General features: G+C 46.5%; 1 protein-coding gene and 1 non-coding gene across 2 annotated transcripts in view; one reads left to right on the forward strand and one right to left on the reverse strand.

Annotated features, from left to right (window-relative positions):
* Positions 1–21,928, reverse strand: part of Btbd9 (BTB domain containing 9) — a 374,573-nt gene that overhangs the window by 90,297 nt on the left and 262,348 nt on the right. The window contains exon 8 of the mRNA XM_075979759.1: positions 3,875–4,064. Coding sequence (XP_075835874.1) covers positions 3,875–4,064 — 190 coding nt within the window. The remainder of the gene's footprint in view (positions 1–3,874; positions 4,065–21,928) is intronic.
* LOC142855157 (U6 spliceosomal RNA) lies at positions 20,675–20,782 on the forward strand. Its single transcript, XR_012911426.1, has one exon. It is a non-coding gene; the product is annotated as a U6 spliceosomal RNA (small nuclear RNA).

A 21,928-nucleotide genomic window follows, 5' to 3' on the forward strand; every position in this document is an offset into this window, starting at 1 on the left:
GGGACACCCAGCAGGGACTGAGCTCTGCTGACCATGGAGCCTAGGCACTCTCCCTGCCAGGAAAGTTAGCTCTGCTTGCCTGCATAGCCACTTGGCAAGCTCAGGAAACAATGAAGGATCTTAACCATAGCACACCATGTACCATATGAGGAATAAGAATATCACACTGAGACCTTTGCCTGAGAAGCCACCAACTATAAAGAAATCTGTATTTTCAAAGCTTATGTGACAGGGGGAGGTGAGTTTCCAGGTTCCCAGTTCTGCAACCACTGTGCCAGGGAGAATGAAGCTCAGCTCTGTAACACTCCCCTTAGGTGTGGATTCCAAGTCACTGGGTGGTCACAGATAGAGTGACAAGAAAAGCGAGCTAGTCATCATGAGCAAGAGAAGCGGAGGGTCACATGCTACTGACTAATCGGTCCACTGCTGGTCAATCGCCATCCCCAGGAGAAGGTGCCACTGACCTAGCTTCACATCAATAAATGTCTATCTGGGCACATCAGCTGCTGTAGCTGCCGCCTGCCAAGGCACCCAGTGCTGTCCATGGGCATTGGTGGCCAGGAAACCTCCCTCCTTTCCTCTTAATAATGTCACAGAAGAGGCAAATGCCGTTTCTGACAACATAATGTTAGCTTCACCAAGACGTGTCTCTTTGAATGCCTGGCTAGTTACACAGTGCTGCAGCTGAATGCATTTCCTTACTGAAGAGACAATAGTGGGCTTCAGGAAATTAGAGGCGCCACATAGGGATGAGATATACAATTCTGCCTCAGGTTGTGTGCCTGCTCGTTGTCTCTCCTCTGAGTCAGGAAAAAAGTAATTGTTTGGAGGAACCATTTTCATTCCACACTTAGATCAAGCCAGGTGGGCCCATTCTATCTGCCTGGAGCCCAGTAACACACTTTGCTCAAGACAGTCAGAATTCAAGTCTTTGGTAGAGCTAGAGGTCAAGGTGGCTGTGCCCCAGGACAAGCCCTTGTTTGTTTGAGTTATCACCCTGGCAACCATCTCAGGCTCTCTGCTAGATCTAAAATTGTAAATTTCCTCTTAAAGCCGCTATAATTTTCAGTCTGTCCACAGGACTACCGCAGGGAGCACTTCCAACATGGCGTGAGAAGCCAGTTCTGAGCTACCTCAGGCCTCAGGTAGCAGGCAAGGCTGGGAGGAGTCGACAAGTCAACAACTGGTACAAACGACAGGAGCTCTACACCAGTGCCGATGCCTGATTAAGATGTACTGTGTGGCTTTGGTCAAGTTAATACAAACCTAGACATACCTGGGGAGAGGAAATCTTAATGGGGAAAATGCTTCCAAAAGACTGGCCTGTGGGTATACCTTTGGGATGTTTTCTTAATTACTGATTGATGGGAGGGCCCAGAGAGGCAGTACCACTCTTGGCAGACGATCCTGAGTTCTGTAAGAAAGCAGGCTGAGCAAGCCAGGAGGAGAAAGCTAGTGAGCTTCAATCCTCTACAGCCTCTTTTCCAGTTCTGCCTCAGGCTCCTGCCCTGACTTCTTGCCCAGACCTTTCTCAGTGTTAGGGTGTGGCCCATGAGTTGTAAGCAGAAATCAACCTTTATCTCACGAGCTGCTTTCAATCAGGGCATTTTATCACAGCAACAAAACCCTAACTAAGACACAGGGTGTCTCAGCAAGCTCGGAGGATCATGGGAGGATGGCCAGTATTCCCACACAGATTCAGGAATACCACAGTATTCCAGATAAGAGGGAGTACGAGGTAGGTGATGAGATCAACATGATCCAAGACTCCAAAGCATGGCGTTAAGGAGCACAGGACCTGTGGACTGACCGACACAGTGACTTGGGTAGTATCAAGACACAAGAGACCAGGTAACGCTGGACAGTGGTGGTGCACATCTTTAACCTCAGCACTTGGGAGGTAGAGGCAGGTGGATCTCTGTGAGTTCAAGGCCAGCCTGGTCTACAGAGTGAGTACCAGGACAGCCAGGGCTATACACAGAAACCCTGTCTTGAAAAATCAAGAGGGGCGGGGCGGGCACAGGCTGTAACAGAGTCCCTAACACCGTTTCCCTCTGGACTGTGCTGGGGAAGAGAGGGTCTGATGGTAGATCATGTAGAGAAGCGACCCCACAGAGGTTTCACTCAGTTACACAGCTGGGAGAGTGAGAACTCTGGGAGCTGTTTAGGAGGCAGCACAGAACCTCAGGACTGACTTCTGGGCAGCAAGGGGAAGATAAAAGAGGGGAATAAATTTAGGATGGCCTTGTGGTTTTGGCCAAAGATGTGTGGACCCACCAAACCAATGGAGAAATCTGAGACTAAGGTACAGTGGCTGGGACAGGACGGGGAAGGACAACAGAATTCCATTTAGCTGGTTTGCTTTGAGACACACAGAGACAGACACCGATGGTGTGCTGGGGGAAGAGCACCCAGGACCAGGTAAGTGAATGGGATTGAGAAGCCATTAAAGAGGACTGGACAGAGGTACGAAGTTGCCCGTTTGCTTCAATCTTCACTGGTAGGAAGACTGGTCCTCAAATTAGAAATGGCAGAACAAACATAATAAAGAGAAAATTGAAGTCCCAAATCGGTGAAGTGAAAGAGAGTGTCTAGTCAATTTAAATGATTTCAAGTCTTCTGGCTCAGATGAGTTACACCCCAAGCCTGCTGCAAGAAATTGCAGATGTAATCTCAGAGACACGATTGGTAATCGTCAAGAAATTGTAGGGAGACAGTGCCAGAAGACCAATGAAAGACAACTGTTAGCACAGATGTAAAGAGGGACAGACTGCAAAGGAAATACAGACAGTTTACATCGCCAATGACCAAAGGCCTAGGCACGCATATTAGGCAGATGGTGGGAACACGGTAGTGAATACACACAGCTCAGAAAACAGTATGTCCCGCGTGCTTAGCCCCACGCTTCATCTCCTGTGATGCTTGGCCTGGGGCTGACTGAAATGAGGAAATTGGACAGTCTCAATTCAAGACATCCAGCACCGATTCCTCAGCCCGTGTGGGGAGCACAAAGCAGCCTGAGCTATGGTAGTATCCTGAGCACAGACAGGCTATGCCCGCTACACTGCTTCCCTCTGCCTTCCTCTGCTGGCTCTTTCTTCCTGCAGACTGTCTGAGAAGAGGGAGGAGTAAGCCAAGTGTAGAAAAGCACCATGTGGGAGACAGTTACGACCTGCCAACAACTCCATGCTCAGCAGACTGAGGTAGACAGACATTTATTTTTTCCTATATGAGGCCTTCAAAGGCCTCCTTAGAACCAAGGGAGGAGAGGACAGGAGGAGAGGGGATGCTAGGGGAAGGGAGGGCAGAGGATGGGAGGAGAGAAGATGGGAGCAGATGGGCACAGAGGGAAACAGACAACGCAAAGAAACAGCACCTACCACTAAGAACTAACTTTTCTGGGAGGGATACTAGTCCCATACGTAAAAACTAATAAAATCCTTTAAGTCAAGCAAAGTTAAAGTCCCCGTCTTAAAACAAATGGATCAAGAAGAAACTCAAACACAAAGCCACTAAAAAGACTGTCTAGAACAAGGCTTCTTATTTGGGTCTCTGGTTCATATACAAAGGTGTTTACCAAAGCTGGAAAAAGCTTTTAACCTACAACAACTCTCAATATGACCTTGTAAGCTTCAAACCCACACACGTGGCCGCAGGAGTAAAACCCTTCGGAGAGAGGCTTCTCATCCAGTCCTCTCTCCCTGCTGACTTCAGGTCTAAATTCAGGGTACCTTACTAAACAATCCAAACAGACAGCTGTATCTCCCTGCCCTGCCTCCAATCTTTATAATAAACGGTAGAATTTCTTCTTTGAAGCTATTAGTGATTATGTATATCTACACTCTTTGAACTAACAAATGCAAAGAAATCTTACCGTATTGACCCAATCATGTATGGCTGTGCCAGCTGAACCACAATTGCACCACTTCCCAGCTGATGACAAGTGTAGCCAGAATCCCAGTCATAATTCTTAGTGTCCCCATTGAGCAAGGCATTTCGGCTCCGGCTGACTCCTTCAATCACACTGGCACAATCAGCAATCGTTGCAACATTCTCCATGGGAACTGTGAATCCAAAGCACAAGATCTGGCATCAGGATAAGAGAAGCCACTATATCCTTATAGCATGCTCAGAACAAAACTAATTAATTAGCATCTCAAATCAATAATAAAAGGGAAACTAGTACATCTCAATTATCTTCAGATAAGAGTTTCTATGTCAAATAACTAAACAAGCAAAAACTGAACTTCAGGTTGGAATATCTAAACCATATGTAGCAATTAATTCTTAAGTATTGCATTATAAAGAGCATATTGATAAGAGAATGAGAAAATACATTGTAAGTATAACTCAATGAGAAACTTTTCATCAGTTTAGACGAATTTTTGTTTGTTTTTCAAGACAGGATTTCTCTGTGTAACAGTCCTAGCTGTCCTGGAACTAGCTCTTGTAGACCAGGCTGGCTTTGAACTTACAGAGATCTGCCTATCTCTGCCTCCTGAGTGCTGGGATAGAAGGTGTGGGTCACCACCACCCAGCTCAGATGGATTTTTTTCAGTTGTTTCTGGGAGTTAAATCTAGGTCCTCGCACATTCTAAGCAGGTATTCTATCACTGAGCTGCGCCCTGGCCAGTATCTGGTCTAATGAGCTACAGCTGCACACATGTTGAGTGAAAAATTTAGACATCAAGCAATTCAGAATCTGCAGAGCAGGAAAGGGGCCCCAGACATAGTATCAGTCCCTTTTCAGAACACACAGTGCATGGCCACACAGGGGCTTGCTTTTGCTCAGGAGCTGCAGGAACTTGAATAAACAGCTATGTTTTGATTCTGAGTCTCTCTTTACACTTCAAGGCCATATAAAAGTCAAGGGATCCCACAAAACTATAGTTGTTCAGTATGACAGAGGCTCTAGAAATACTAAGATACCGATGATAAAAGCCAAGGGCATGGAAATCCCTGAGGCTGAGTATTCATGTTATGCAATCAAAATTTACAATCTTCTTTAAGGGTTTAAGCCATTTAACCCGAATCTACTGTTATCCACTCAGAAAAGATAGACAGGAACAGCACCACCTCATAACCTCCTGCCATCTTACAACTGAGTCTGCTTTCACATGAGACAAGCTTGGATGGACGTCTTTCCAACTAACTGCTCTGCTCTCCACAGACAAGGAACATGGGGAGGGGAAGGAGGTAGGGAAATGGGTTTCTGGTGATATGAATCCCTTATTCCAAAGCAAGAGTAAAAGCCCTAGTGCAATTCCCCATGAGGACAGTCTCCTGGCAGAAAGAACTCCAAAAGAAGCTCTCTAGGACTCTTGAAACAGGAGACTGCTACCCTAGGGGATAAGCCCTGCTGCGTCTATCTCCTGTGACTTGGAAGGCAGGATTTAAGGAAGCAGATGATGAAGAAGAACACTGGAGGCAAGACTCAAGATACTGGGAAGTACCCTGGCAAGAACACACAGCCCTGGCCCTCAGAAACATGGGGCAGCACAAACTGTCATCCAACCAAGTTCTGTAGCAGAGATGTGATGTGGGATTCCCTTCTGTAGGCTGTGAATATGTTTTATTGCCATTGGGTAATAAAGAACTGCTTTCAGCCGGAGTAAAGGCAGGCAGAAAACCCGAACAGAGATGTAGAGAGTAGATGGGGTCAAAGAGACACCATGTAGCTGCGGAAGGAGAGAGACATCTACTGGTAGCCCACAGCCTAGTGGTGATATATAGATTAATAGAAATGGGTTAATTTAAGATATAAGAGTTAGTCAGGGGGGCTGGAGAGATGGCTCAGAGGTTAAGAGCAGTGGCTGTTCTTCTGAAGGTCCTGAGTTCAATTCCCAGCAACCATATGGTGGCTCACAACCATCCATAATGAGACCTGGTACCCTCTTCTGGCCTGCAGGCATATATGCAGACAGAATACTGAATACATAATAAATAAATCTTTTTTTTTTAAAGAGTTAATCAGGAATATGTCTAAGTCACTGGCCAAGCAGTGGTATAATTAACATAGTTTCTGTGTGATTATTTCAGGTCTGGGCAACCAGGAAATGAAAGAACAGCCTCTGTCTACAAATGATGCCCAGAACCTTACCTGTAAACCACGAGCCTCATGGTAAAATATAAAATAGGAATAAGTTAATTTAAGATTAAGAGTTAGTTAATAAGAAGCCTGAGCTAATAGGTCAAGCAGTATTCTAATTAATGTGGTTTCTGTGTTATTATTCGGGTCTAGGTGGCCAGAAACCAAACAAGCAGTCTCTGCCTACAGAGATGGCTCTGCTGATTATACCTCTCAAAGGACCTAGTACAACTGCAGCTCTTAAAATGTTTTTCCTAAAGGGGCATATCCCTTTATTCACATTTAATTGGCCAGTGCAAGTCATATGACCTTACTTCACATGGGGGTTAAAGGAGGGCAGTAAGCCACCTTGTTCTGTGTGCAACCTATAGATACTACAAAATGTAATCCAGGGACATTTAGATTGTTAACATTTTTCTTTCCTTGCCATTACAAAGAAAAGTGTCTTCTAAGTTTCTGGGTAAGATTTTCTTTTTAAAAGAAATATGTAAATATATGTACATACACATGTACAACAGCCATATATGGAAACAGAATTACACTCATGGGTATGATGGGATATGGTGCTCTTCAGCTTCCATAGATCGTACCAAATTGCTCACCAAATTACTTGTAAAGTTCACACTCTCTACCCAGTGCTCCATCTCCTCAACCACCCTAGGAGCCAACCAATCAGCAGGGTCTGACTGCTGCATCGGGATGGGCTTGTCTCACCTTCGTCAAAGGAGCTTTATCTTCCTCTTTCCCAATACCATCACCCTCGATCTTGCTGCTGTGAATTGCCCATTTTTATACTTCTTCTCCTTTTCCCATTACACATTTCTCTTTGTTTTATTTGTTCCTACACACACCTGCCCATTTTAGTTCGGTTTTCACGCAACCAACACTTAACATTCTGTTCTCTGTTTCCAGCTTCCCTGAGCTCTTCTCTCCATTATTCCTTTCCTTTTGTTCTAATTGGGTTATCAAAGGATGGATTCAAAAGTTTGGTAATATTCTATTTCCTGGTGAGTATATTCATCCTTTCACCCTCCCAACCTGATATGTAGAGGGCTCATGTGATTTTCTACACAGCAATATTTAAATTTTTCAACATTTATAAAAATAAGGAAGATGGTAGAGTCTCTGCTCTCCCACCCCCCAACCAATGATTATTTCAAATGCTGACATGCTTGGGAGTTGTCTTTGCAAACTCCAGCGTGCAACAATTCCCACCTACTCTGTGTGTTATTGCCTCAACATTTTGCCCCTAGATGATGTGACTTGATCAGTCATGGGCTGTGACAGGCTCCAGCTAACTGGGCCTTGTGTTTCCTGGGAAGTCAGGCCAGGAGAGACATTGACAGGCCTTATAGAAGAAGCCAAGCACAGAACACATGCTCACATGCCAAGGTACACACAGGCCCACGACACCAGTGTCATCTAATCATGTCCGCATTGCTTCCTAAGAGAGACTTTGTTGGAATTCTAATAGCTACTTGGTAGTCAACTGCATCTCTCGTCTCTTAGAGCACAACGTTAAAACACTGCCACCCCTCTTCATTTTCAGTCTTTCTTTTTGCTCTGGATCAATGCAAACAGAAAATGATACCAGGAAGTAGAATGGGGAGGACAGGATGTGGGTCCAGCAGCCATGGGTGATAGCCTCCTGTAAACCATTATGGTATGATAATCACTTCAGCCCTGTCCCAGTCCTTAACATCCAAGTCCGCGAGTTTCCTTCTTTTCCCAGTGTTATATGTGGCTCTGGTACTTTCCCTTGTTAACAAAGTTCCTCATCCAAAGCCATAAAAATCTGAAGTTATAGAGGAAAATGGACAAACACCGCTTTCTTGGTAGAAATTTCCTTAGAAAAGTAAGTCGTGATCAATCTCTGGGTCCTGACCTTGGCAGGAGAGCTGCTGCGTAAGCATATGACCCTTCTGTCCTCGTAATTTCTTTCATCAAAATCCGACCTGTCAACAGAAAATCTGGCCACCCACGGCACAGAAAAATATTTTGGACAAGAGACCATTTGGGAGTACAAAAAGGAAGGAGGCTTTATATATATATATATATATAGACTACAGTTTGGCTTTAAAAGACATAAAAGATGTTTTATCTGTTTTGCTTTGTTTTTTGATTTTTCAAGACAGGATTTCTCTGTTTAACAGCCTTGGCAGACCTGGAACTTGCTTTGTAGCCCAGGCTGCCCTTGAACTCAGAGATCCACCTGCCTCTGCCTCCCGAGTGCTGGGATTAAAGTCCTGTGTCACCACAGCCCAGTTATAAAAGATCTTTTATCTGTTTTTTTAAGGCAATTATTTTTCTTATTTTAAAATATTTCATACACTATATTTTGATTATATTCTTTCTCCTCTTCCAAGTTAATCATATTATAGGAGCTGTTAGTCCCAATTGTCACTATTAACTATACCAACTAGACGCTATTTCCTCCATTTCAGCAGAAAATAGTTGGATCCCTAATTCTTGTCCTAGAAATGCAAGCCTCAGCTTGCCTACCTTGCCGGCCTAACACATGGGAGTTGAAATGCATTCTGTGGTCTTTGTGTTGGGAAGACTGAGAGAGCGCCTCTACCTGGCTGCAACACATGGACAGTGCGCTGCTGCTCTCCCTAGAGGAATGGGCCACTCCCCATTTAGAACGTTCATTACTATCTTTCATATGAGCCTGATAAATTTATTAAAAACACCATCTGGATGGGACTCAGCTTTGTGTTAAATTTCCAGTCTTCTAGTCTCTTGCCTGGTCCCACTGGAATTTCTGCCCCAATTTGTGTCACTTTGTTTACAAACCCATGTTGCCAGAACCTAGAATCTTTGTCTCTTCCTGGGTTTCCGCTGCCATCCTTAGCTCCATTCCTATTACAACAGTCTGTGCTGGGAGCAGAAGACAGAGGAACTGCTTGGGCAGAAATTACTTTTACCCTCCATGCACACAGCAATTCTGCTCAGACAAATTTAATTTGCTGCTTCTGAATGCAAAAGTTGCATGCTAACAAAGCCTGTACATTCTGCAAGTGTGTCAAGAACGAAGTGCCTGGGCTGGAGCAGTGTATGGAGAACAGAGTGCCTGGGCTGGGGCAGTGTATGGAGAACAGAGTGCCTGGGCTGGGGGAGCAGTGTATGGAGAACAGAGTGCCTGGGCTGGGGGAGCAGTGTATGGAGAACAGAGTGCCTGGGCTGGAGCAGTGTATGGAGAACAGAGTGCCTGGGCTGGGGCAGTGTATGGAGAACAGAGTGCCTGGGCTGGGGCAGTGTATGGAGAACAGAGTGCCTGGGCTGGAGCAGTGTATGGAGAACAGAGTGCCTGGGCTGGAGCAGTGTATGGAGAACAGAGTGCCTGGGCTGGGGGAGCAGTGTATGGAGAACAGAGTGCCTGGGCTGGGGGAGCAGTGTATGGAGAACAGAGTGCCTGGGCTGGAGCAGTGTATGGAGAACAGAGTGCCTGGGCTGGAGCAGTGTATGGAGAACAGAGTGCCTGGGCTGGGGGAGCAGTGTATGGAGAACAGAGTGCCTGGGCTGGGGGAGCAGTGTATGGAGAACAGAGTGCCTGGGCTGGAGCAGTGTATGGAGAACAGAGTGCCTGGGCTGGAGCAGTGTATGGAGAACAGAGTGCCTGGGCTGGAGCAGTGTATGGAGAACAGAGTGCCTGGGCTGGAGCAGTGTATGGAGAACAGAGTGCCTGGGCTGGAGCAGTGTATGGAGAACAGAGTGCCTGGGCTGGGGCAGTGTATGGAGAACAGAGTGCCTGGGCTGGAGCAGTGTATGGAGAACAGAGTGCCTGGGCTGGGGGAGCAGTGTATGGAGAACAGAGTGCCTGGGCTGGGGGAGCAGTGTATGGAGAACAGAGTGCCTGGGCTGGAGCAGTGTATGGAGAACAGAGTGCCTGGGCTGGGGGAGCAGTGTATGGAGAACAGAGTGCCTGGGCTGGAGCAGTGTATGGAGAACAGAGTGCCTGGGCTGGAGCAGTGTATGGAGAACAGAGTGCCTGGGCTGGGGGAGCAGTGTATGGAGAACAGAGTGCCTGGGCTGGGGGAGCAGTGTATGGAGAACAGAGTGCCTGGGCTGGGGGAGCAGTGTATGGAGAACAGAGTGCCTGGGCTGGGGGAGCAGTGTATGGAGAACAGAGTGCCTGGGCTGGGGGAGCAGTGTATGGAGAACAGAGTGCCTGGGCTGGGGCAGTGTATGGAGACCAGAGTGCCTGGGCTACGGGGGTGGCAGGAAAAGCCATCTGAAAACATTTCATAGCTCCCCACTCTTACGTAGTGCCAGGGGTGACCAACAGCCTGCCAGTAAATTGAATTCAGGAGTGACAGATTTTTAAAGGCAGTGTTAGTTCACTAGAACATGACTTGAGGGATACCTGTACCAGCTATATTTAAAGAAAGAATGACGATCTGTTATTTGACTGTCTCCAGAGATCATCTCCAGACACGGGAGAAAAACTTTTTTTTTTTTTAACAACAACAACAAAACTTTTTTTTAAAATGTATTTTATATATATGGGTACTTTGTCTGCATATACATCCTGACACCACAGAAGGCCATTAGATCCCAATATAGACAGTTGTGAGCCTCCATGTGAGTGCTGAGAATTGAACGAAGAGTCTCTTGAAGGGTGGCAATGCCTTTAACGGATGAGACATCTCTCCAGCCCTGAGAAAAGCCTTCTTGAAGCAGTCCCCCCCTCCCCATGAAACAACACTTGACTCTTACATAACTGCTCTTTTCAGACCCTATCTGCTGTCTTCCTGGCTGCTGGATACAAAGCTGCTTTCTAACAGCACCCCCACTCCAACCCCACTCACTCACCAATAAGTGCTTAACAGACTCATGATATATTTTTCTTGGAAGATTTTCTGAGTGCCAAGATTTAGACACAAAGTATTTCCTGGTTAAAAAGATAAGGAGGCCTACATTTAGCTTAAGGCCTACCTATACATCTCCCCAGTCTCACAGCTGTTTGTTTGATTTGAAGGAGGCTAATAACCCCAAGGCCCATCTCCAGGCCTGTACATAACTTGCTGCTGATTAGACAAGCTTCTAAGCCAACTGGAACCCAACCTTCTGCTGCATTCTTCTAAAGGAAGATGTATCCACAGCTGTTTTGTCGGAACAGCTGTAAACGCACAATAGCTCATTAGAGAACAAGGCCATCTTTCCTGAAAACTATCAAAACACTGCACAAATGTATTTCTCAAAGCAAGCACTGAGCTACACTGATTCTTGGTTTTATCTATTGGAAGAGAAATCGCTATCAACCATGTGTTACATCACATCTGAGGAAAACGCCATTGATTGCAAGAGGCATGTATCATTTGCCAGTTTCTCCCAGGTTCCTCCGGGAGAAGAACCTCCCCAAGCCTGAATCCCCACAACTCAGAAAGATCCAGGTACTACCACTGACTTCCCAGCCTCTGCAGAGAATCATGGGGAGAAGGGATACCAAAGTCCTGCCTGGCCTACCCAGCCCTCTGCTGTGCTTTCTTCTTGATTTCCTCTTGTGGGTGTCAATCCACACATCCTCGTCACTCCTGTGCCAGTTCCCATCCTCACAGTGTCACACACCCCACACGGTGCTTTACATCACATCTGTCCACGCCACACACCCCACACTGTTTTACATTACATCTGTCCACGCCCCACACCCCACACTGTTTTACATCACATCTGTCCACGCCACACACCCCACATGGTGCTTTACATCACATCTGTCCACGCCACACACCCCACACTGTTTTACATCACATCTGTCCACGCCCCACACCCCACACTGTTTTACATCACATCTGTCCACGCCCCACACCCCACACTACTTTACATCACATCTGTCCACGCCACACACCCCACACTATGCTTTACATCACCACATCTGTCCATGCCACACACCCCACATGGTGCTTTACATCACATCTGTCCACGCCACACACCCCACACTGTTTTACATCACATCTGTCCACGCCCCACACCCCACACTGCTTTACATCACATCTGTCCACGCCCCACACTGTTTTACATCACATCTGTCCACGCCCCACACCCCACACTCTTTTACATCACATCTGTCCACGCCCCACACCCCACACTGCTTTACATCACATCTGTCCACGCCACACACCCCACACTGCTTTACATCACATCTGTCCACGCCCCACACCCCACATGGTGCTTTACATCACATCTGTCCACGCCCCACACCCCACACTGTTTTACATCACATCTGTCCACGCCCCACACCCCACACTGTTTTACATCACATCTGTCCACGCCCCACACCCCACACTGCTTTACATCACATCTGTCCACGCCCCACACCCCACACTGTTTTACATCACATCTGTCCACGCCCCACACCCCACACTGTTTTACATCACATCTGTCCACACCCCACACCCCACACTGTTTTACATCACATCTGTCCACGCCCCACACCCCACACTGTTTTACATCACATCTGTCCACGCCCCACACTGTTTTACATCACATCTGTCCACGCCACACACCCCACACTGTTTTACATCACATCTGTCCACGCCCCACATTGTTTTACATCACATCTGTCCACGCCACACACCCCACACTGTTTTACATCACATCTGTCCACACCCCACACCCCACACTGTTTTACATCACATCTGTCCACGCCCCACACCCCACACTGTTTTACATCACATCTGTCCACGCCCCACACTGTTTTACATCACATCTGTCCACGCCACACACCCCACACTGTTTTACATCACATCTGTCCACGCCCCACACCCCACACTGTTTTACATCACATCTGTCCACACCACACACCCCACACTGTTTTACATCACATCTGTCCACGCCACACACCCCACACTGTTTTACATCACATCTGTCCACGCCCCACACCCCACACGGTGCTTCATATCACATCTGTCCACGCCCCACACCCCACACTGTTTTACATCACATCTGTCCACGCCCCACACCCCACACTGTTTTACATCACATCTGTCCACGCCCCACACCCCACACGGTGCTTTACATCACATCTGTCCACGCCACACACCCCACACTGTTTTACATCACCACATCTGTCCACGCCCCACACCCCACACTGTTTTACATCACATCTGTCCACGCCACACACCCCACACTGTTTTACATCACATCTGTCCACGCCACACACCCCACACGGTGCTTTACATCACATCTGTCCACGCCCCACACCCCACACGGTGCTTTACATCACATCTGTCCACGCCACACACCCCACACTGTTTTACATCACATCTGTCCACGCCCCACACCCCACACTGCTTTACATCACATCTGTCCACGCCACACACCCCACACTGTTTTACATCACATCTGTCCACGCCACACACCCCACACGGTGCTTTACATCACATCTGTCCACGCCACACACCCTACACGGTGCTTCATATCACATCTGTCCACGCCACACGGTGCTTTACATCACATCTGTCCACACCCCACATCCCACACAGTGCTTCACATCACATCTGTTCACGCCACACACCCCACCCGGCCCTTTACATCACCACATCTGTCCACACCCCACAAGGTGCTTTACATTACCACATCTGTCCACACCACACAAGGTGCTTTACATTACCACATCTGTCCACACCACACACCCCACACGGCACTTTACATCACCACATCTGTCCACACCCCACAAGGTGCTTTACATTACCACATCTGTCCACACCACACACCCCACACGGCGCTTTCACAATCAAGCTGGCTCCATCTTGGCCAGCAACTAGAGACGCAATAGCTTCCAACTTTGAAATGTGCTCAGCCCCCATCCCTCAAACCTGCCAACTCAATGAAGTTCTAGCTCTGAACACTACAGAGCCCATGGGTCGCTTTCTGAAAGATGAGAACTCAGAGAAGAATATCCTCAGGGCTGAAGAGGGATGGACTAAATACAGTGGACCTTAAATACGCAAGCTGAAAAGAGCCGGGGAATTCACTCTTCTCACACCGGGGTCTTTGAAGGCAAATACATTGCTGTCTAGCCACACTGTCGATTCTCTTCTGTGGTTTAGCAATCCAGAGTTTAAATGTTGGAGGTTTTAGCTGATAGGTTTTCCAGAAACCTTCAAGAATCAAGCATGAGCTGTTTAGCAGCAGTGACCACTACAGTGTGTCAATGGGGGAGTCACTCTGCAGGTAAGCCTTGAAACCTCAGACAAAGGCATTTCCTGCTTTAAGAAGGGACAGCCAGGTATCCAGCCCTGTGTCTTAACTCAGGCAATGTCTAATTGCAATGATAATCAGCCGGAGGAAGAAACTCTGCACTGAGAAGCTAGCTGGTCACGCTGCTCACCTGGAAAACCACCCAGCACACAGTAGCCACTCAAACTGCTTTTTCAAGTTCTGAAAACCTTAAAAAAAACTGAGAAGCTGCACAGGAAAGGCATCTTGCTAAGTTGTACTGTAAGATTTTTATAGGGATTATGTTTCCTTCTATCTTCAAGGATGTTGAAACTAATGAATGACCTTGTTCCACAGTACACCAATGAATGTCCCTTGTCCCATGGGACTGTATAAAAGCACTTGTCAGATCCCAACAATTTTGTGACCTGAGAGCAGAGATGTCCTTTCAGGAATGGCGAGTAGCTTTTCACCCTGTCTAGAGAATAAAAATGTGCAAAGAGCCGTGAAAAGTCCCACAAATGCGGGACTTTAGTCCTCTTGTCAGGAAGCTATCATTATGGTTAGCTAACCCTTTAATAAACTGGTAGCTTTTCTTGTTCGAGTTGGAGGCTGCATCCGGTTCTAAACTCAACAAGCATAAGCCAGACTGGTTCTAAGATCACAAATAGCGCTTGAGTCTTAAACCTTGAATATTTCTTTAAGCAGCATCAATAACTCTAAATTTTAAGTTTTCACTAAGGTGGTAGCAATGGTGAAGTTTTCAAATATCACATATTTTCAAATATCACAGATTTCAAATCACAGCTTTCAATATCACAGAGAAGTCCCTACTGGACCTGTGCAAGGATGCTGCTCAAACTCCACACCAGCTTCCGGCCACAGCCCCTTGAGGTCTAGAAAGAAGTTTGACAGAAACAGTGGGTTCTCACAGGCCGTGGGTTCTCACAGGCCGTGGGTTCTCACAGGCCGTGGGTTCTCACAGGCCGTGGGTTCTCACAGGCCGTGGCTTCCAGCTGGCCCAGGGTTGACTAGCAGAGAGGAATCACAGTAGAGCATGACGGGCCTGAGGAGCAGACAGGAATAACAGTGGAAGAACATCTGACCCCAAGGCTCAAAACAGGACTCTTTCACCAAGCCCAGGGGACAGCCAAGAAAACAGCTTGTCTCCCAAGCCTCTTGGTTTTCAGCTCAGGCACCAGCAGGGCCACAGCAAGCTGAGGTGATGATGCATGCCCTGCACAGGGAGCTCACAGGGACCCTACAGAATGTGGCTACCCAGCTTTAAGACGAGCTAGAGCCTGGAGTGTACTGGGACAGCTGCGCTCACACTACAGAAGTGTTACAGTCACCAGAAGATGCCGTCAGGAAACCACAGTTCATATGATCTTCTGGGGGCCAAGGTTAATCCACAAGGAGGAAATAAAGTGATGCTATGGAGTATGATTTTTAATAAAGACTTGTCTAAAATCAAAAGTTTACTGTTCTAATTAATAGGCATAGCATTTTAAAAGAACATTCTAAATACTTTCACATCCGTTAGGAAGTTCATGGTTCTGCATTCTAGCCCTCTTGCCCTCATGTCTCCATTCTTTAGGCCTGAGGCAGAGATGCCCCCACTCCCAATCTTCTGCTCTAGAGTCACTACATAGGGCAAAGGCTAGACAGCAAGGACTCCAGACTAACCCTGACAGTGAGACCAGTTTTCTGAGCAATCTTAAGAAAGTCATTTAACCATTTCTGACTCAGTTTTCTTCTGTGTGATAAAGAGAGCTACCCATCTTTTCCCCAACCTCCTGTGACACAAGTCAGGTTTACACAGCATTCTGAGTTTCAGACAAATAAGCCTTTGATGTGGTCCTTCTCCAGCCACCAAGAGCCAGGGCTCCCCCATGGAATGGTGACTGGGCCTGGCATTTCAGGTCTGAGTGTCAGACAAGGAGATTTGTGTGCTCATGAACCACCTTGTGATTGTACAAGGAAGGGGGTAAAGGATGGAAGAGCCAATAACAATTCTACTGACCTGCAAAAAACTATTAGCACCTGCTAGTGTAATATGCAGCTGGCAGTATCAGAATAACCGAGAAAGCAGTTCCTTCTGGTCGATATTTGCTGGGGACAGCAATTTCTGACCTACTGAATCAGATCAAGATCATCTGAGTCATTAGAGCAAGGAAGCTTCTTTGTGCTAGCGGTCCAGGGCCAAGCAGGCTCCTTCGTTAAACAAAAGCTTCTGCCCACAGCTGCCTTCCAGGCCAGTTCTGCTTTAAGGTTCCAAGGGCTATCACAACGCAAGGAATAAATCAAAACTCATTTTTAAAAAATCACAGCTTTAAGTGGGCTTATAATTTATCAGCACAACCGGCAGTGAGATGCCAGGTGGTTGTCCCACTCTCCTTAAGAGAAGACAGAGGGAGAAGAGCAGAAAAGGAGAAGAGAGAAAGGAAAGGTCCCCTGCAGTATTTAGATGGTCTTCAAATGTTCATCATTTCCTTGGGGTGTGCTCGTTGCCAAGCTGACAGATGTTGCAGGAAACCTGTACTGTTCTGAAGAAAGGCTAACCTTTCAAAAGTGGAAGGAGGCGGGAGGAGGCCCACCGCTCAGCCAAGAGATGACATTAAACTGGACAGTAAAGCACCCGTGGCGTGCTGGATCTGAAAGGTGGTGTGATAACCCCACCACACAGGACGGGCCTGGGAGACAGCTCATCTTACTATGGCTTTCCTTGCTCAGAGTGCAAACTGATTTTTAAACTAAATAATAGAATGATTAAGGCACTCCAAAGGTTGCTCATTATGGTTTCAAACCAACAATGGGGAGTTGCGGAGTCTCCATGTTAACTCCCTCCCAAGCACTTACCCACTCGCTTTCCCAGTCATTCTTCCTTGTTGCATTTATATGTCTCTCTCTCTCTCTCTCTCTCTCTCTCTCTCTCTCTCTCTCTCTCTCTCTCTCTCTCTCTCTCTCTCTCACACACACACACACACACACAAGAGCATGTTTTTCAGAATAGATTTCACAACTGGGTGCAAACTTGCATGGTTCTTCGGCAGGCTAGATCCTCAACACTTCACAAAGAAAGCTACTCAATAGAGGGCTGAGAAGGCCGAATACTAACTTATGATATAAATTGGGCTTTGCAAAGCCTAGCTCATTCCAACAAAGCAGCAAACAAGCATGTGATGGCTCTGCTGAATTTCCTTATGTGTGCCCAGTGTCCCCGTGGTAGACCTGGCTAACCACGGGGCTTCTGTCCTCGTCCTGTAGAGGATGAAGCACTTCTTTTTCTCTAAGCTACACTCCTTGCATTCCCAGCTATAACCCTCCTGCTCAAAGTCCCTATGTTCTTCATCATCGACGTGAACATTTATCATTTTCCTGTGCCCTAGTTTCACCCAACGTTTTGTCGGCTTTGTTGAGGGGTGGCTCACCCAGTGTCTTCTTGTGGAAGGCGGGCAGATTAACTAATCTATCCATTTAGAGATTAACAGTAATAGGACACAAGGAAAATTATACCTCCAGCCTGAAAAACCTGCAATTGGGAAACCATTTTAGAGAAGAACACCTCCATTTATATCAATTATCTTGTTTATCAAAGACAATGAACTACCGGCTGGTGGCAAAGAGGTTCAGGATGTGCAGCGAGGACTAATCGGGCCTCACAAACCTGGAGGCTGATAGCCATTTGCCACTTCACAGGGGAGGTGATGCTCAGTGTCTGTTGTGTAACTTCCCTCACATTAACTCTGAAATGTCAAAAGCAGGCAGTTAATTGTTTATTATACAAAATGTCACATATGTAAAACACTCAGATATAAAATTATTATAACTGATCTTCCACAGATATTCTGCCTTTCTGCTTTACAGCTTGTTTGTCAGTCTGGAGCTCAGTTTAATTGCCATTATGTAGGCTGTGTGTGCCAGGCAGTTACTGTCTGAAGAATAATATTCGCTGCATTTGCTATGTCTTCAGCCAGTTGAAAAATAAAAATAACATGATATGAAAATTACTATTATGGTTTAAAGTAATATGCCCTCAGAAGAATGGGGGATGTCATGAATCCCTATTGTGTTCTAGCTTAGACTGAGACAAGAGACTAATTATGCAATGCTAATGGGAGTAGTTTTAATTGACTGGACTGGGTACATACAGCCCAGCTTTCTCAGCTGTTCTGTGCAGACACTAATGTTGAACTAAGTGATGAAGTCACCTACCTTCAGGAGTTAAGTCTCAGCATCTGGCAAATGAACAGAGCCCAAACCCAGCTCCTGGGCTGCCCATTATTCCAATCTTGCCAAACTCACCCTCTGGAATCTTGTTATTTTTAAGCTCCAATAACTCAGTTTCCCTCCAGAGCCATAAAAATCAGAAATCCAGGGATAGGAAAGAATCCGGAAAGGATGTGGGAGGAGTCAAGCCCAGATGCATGTTTCTGTGGAGGACTGGCCAGGGAACTGGGGGTTCCTCACTGCCCTAGTAGACACGATGTACCAATCCAAAATTTTGTGGCTAAGATGACTGGATAACAACAGAAACCAACTTGCCGTGCAGCTGTCAGTGGCACACACAAAAGGAACACACTATTCCACTGCTCTGTGCCCATAGTGGCTTAGCTCCCACCAGGATCATTGTGGTCTCAGGCACATGTTAATCCCTACCTAGTCAAGTACTGGTAGAAAACCTGCAGGAAGGCAGCTCAGCAAATCAAGTTCATAGCTAAAATGCTGAAGACCACCTAGGTTAAGAATTAGAAAATGTGCATTTTTATTGTCCCGACAAAGCAAAGGAACCAATGCAAGGCTTTTTTGTTTATTTTTTGAGACAGGGTTTCTCTGTGTTGCACTGGAACTCACTCTGTAGATCAGGCTGGCCTTGAACTCACAGAGATACGCCTGCCTCTGCCTCCTGAGTGCTGTGTTCTACCACCGCTCGGCAGTTCAAGGCATCTTAATATAGATTTGCTTTCCAATCAACCTAGAGGTGGTTAAGAATAAGTCCATTTTACTTAAACAAACAGGTATAAAAATTCTAAAATAAATATTAGCCAGCTGGTCTAATAGTTACTTTGAAAATTGATCATGTTGAGGCAACACGTGTCCGAGAAACACAGTAAGATTCATTAGAATGTCACTCCTTTCACAGGTGAAAGGTGAGAAAGTTTGTGAGTTTTGCATGATTGTGAACAAAGGAGTGAGTTGTCCAGGAAGATTACCTTGGCTGGAGACAGGAGAACGGTGAAATGTCCTAGAGAGGACTTGAGGCCACTGCTGAGTGGATAGACCATGGGGATTATGAAAAAGGCAGTAGCTGGCATTAGGGTAGGGGCAGCAGCAGTAAGGAGAAACTGACTATAAATAAGAGTGTCAGTTTCAACAAAAACAGTGACACACTCCTATATGGCTGGCACAGTCACAAAGCCACACACTTGATGTGCTGGTGGTGGGGTGTGCACTGGCATAGGCAGGCAGCAAGGTCATCAGGAAGCATGGGGCAAGGACAGCCTGTGACTGCTTTCTAAATGAGGCCCTCCCTCTTGTTCAGGGTCCTGCAGGAGGGAGGCTGGGGCCAACCAGGGCCCTCTCCAGGGAAGTGAGTGCATCAAAGAGGGGAGGACAACAACAATGACCTGCAGGACTCTCAGGAGGGGACAAGGGGTCAGTTGTCTAGCACTCAGGGAGACACAGAAATTCACTAACAAGATCATACTCATAAGACTATGGAGACACAGTGAGGTACAGACCTTAACATATGGGATGAGAGAAGCGAGAAACAGATGACTCACAGCACAAAACAGCTCTTAAGATCAAAACACACACCCACAACTGTTAGCCTTATTCGTGTGAAAAAAATGCACACATTAAAGAAATAAACACACTAGAGCTGTTATCCAGAGAAGGGGCCAGGAGTAGGAGGGCTCAAAGGAGAACTGTGGGAGAGAGGGCCTCTCACAGAACAGGAACACACAGGCTATGGTCTGAGGTCTGCAATAACACCACTCTGTACTTTGGATTCTTGCTTAGGAACCAAACAAGCCTCCCCACAGCCACAGGGGCAGTTTCCCTTCTGCTCTAGGTCAGAAGGCGTAGGGAGAGGACCGTTTTATGAGACAACTTTATTGATGCAGCCAGTTCTCATTAGTCTCAGAATCACTAAACTCGGGAGATCCTGTCTCGCTTATTATAGAAAAATTCAAAAGCAGAGTGGCAAATGGGATCTGGTTGAGCTGGTCCTCAGAATCTGTCCATCCATCCTTCTTTCCCCCTGGCATTCTGTCTAGAATCCAGGCCCCCCTGGAGCAGTTCATACCCCACCACTTCTGTCCTATTGAAAACAATGTGAAGAAATACATAGTTACAAATGAAAAAAGTGGTCTGAGAGGAAAGTTCTGATCTCTGAACATCAAACAAAGAAACCTACTCAGTACAGTGCTTGTTCCAGCAGCACATGTGCTAAAATTGGAAAAATACACACACTAATTAGCATGGCTGCTGTACATGGATGACAAGAAAATTCATAAAGCATTCCTTATTTTTTCTATACAAGTTACATTTGGTCTTAACTTTTTACTAATTACTATATGTAAATAAAAGATTATTTTAAAAAAAGAAAAGAAAAGGAACCCAAAGAAACTTAATACAGACTAGGAGAAAAAGAGGTAGAGAAGACTTGTCCTAGAGAAGGGACAAGAGACAGAAAATTAATGAGAGACTGCCTGAGTGAAGGGACAAGGTGCAATGGCTGCGGGCAAGAAGGGGAGCATAAAGAAGAGTGGAAAGGGTGAAGACCTCACGGTCTCTGGATGAGAAGTCCTGCCAGGCCTGAGCATAGAAAGCCAGGCAAGGACCTGTACCACATGGGACAAATATGCTGGCAAGAAACAGTGAGGACCTGGGTGAGGACTCTAAACTTCACCCCATGGGCAATGGAAAGACCTATTTTGAGTCAAGGTGCCTTCTGATGGGCTAACTCTGAGATGGACTACCAGACGGTTGACACTATGGAGGACAGGCGGTAGCTAGCATCTTGCCTTATGGTGGCAGCAGCAGTGACAAGAGGGCAGACTTGTCATTTTGAATACAATATCAATATGGAAGCTGCTGATACAGTACAAACCATCTCTGATCGTGTATGTTTTATCATTTCCCAGCAGACTGAGCGGTCACTAGAGGCACCTCCTCTTTAGTGTAACAGGCATCTACTGAACATTAATCCACCACAGCAACTCTGGGAACATGAAGATGGACCCAGGGAGGCTGATTCAAGTCAGAAGGAAGGAGGTAGGGTTGCAAGCTTTTCTAACTGCCCTTGTCACCAAAACCCATCACGACAGCCAAGCAGCAGCCGTCCAGTCAGGGCTGTGGTGAGGGACAGGCATTTGGCCTCTCTGCACTGTTGGCCCACTGCAAGGATAACATTTCTGAATGGAAATCTCAATCAATTCCTATTTGCTATTTTACAGATTTCATTTCTGGAAGATGCCAACGCGAACATTCTAACACCTTCTGCATTTTTACAGCTCATTCGAGTCCCTCACTTCCACACTCCGCTTTATTATCATTTTAGTTGACTTCATCACAGCTTCATGGAAAACAGCTTCGCTGACGACCATTTCCTGTCATTATGGGGGCAGAATTGCAGTCACGGCCTGCTTGAGCACTAGGTAGTTTTTATGATAATTT

Source organism: Microtus pennsylvanicus, chromosome 7 (genome assembly GCF_037038515.1).
Source record: "Microtus pennsylvanicus isolate mMicPen1 chromosome 7, mMicPen1.hap1, whole genome shotgun sequence".
NCBI lineage: Eukaryota > Metazoa > Chordata > Mammalia > Rodentia > Cricetidae > Microtus > Microtus pennsylvanicus.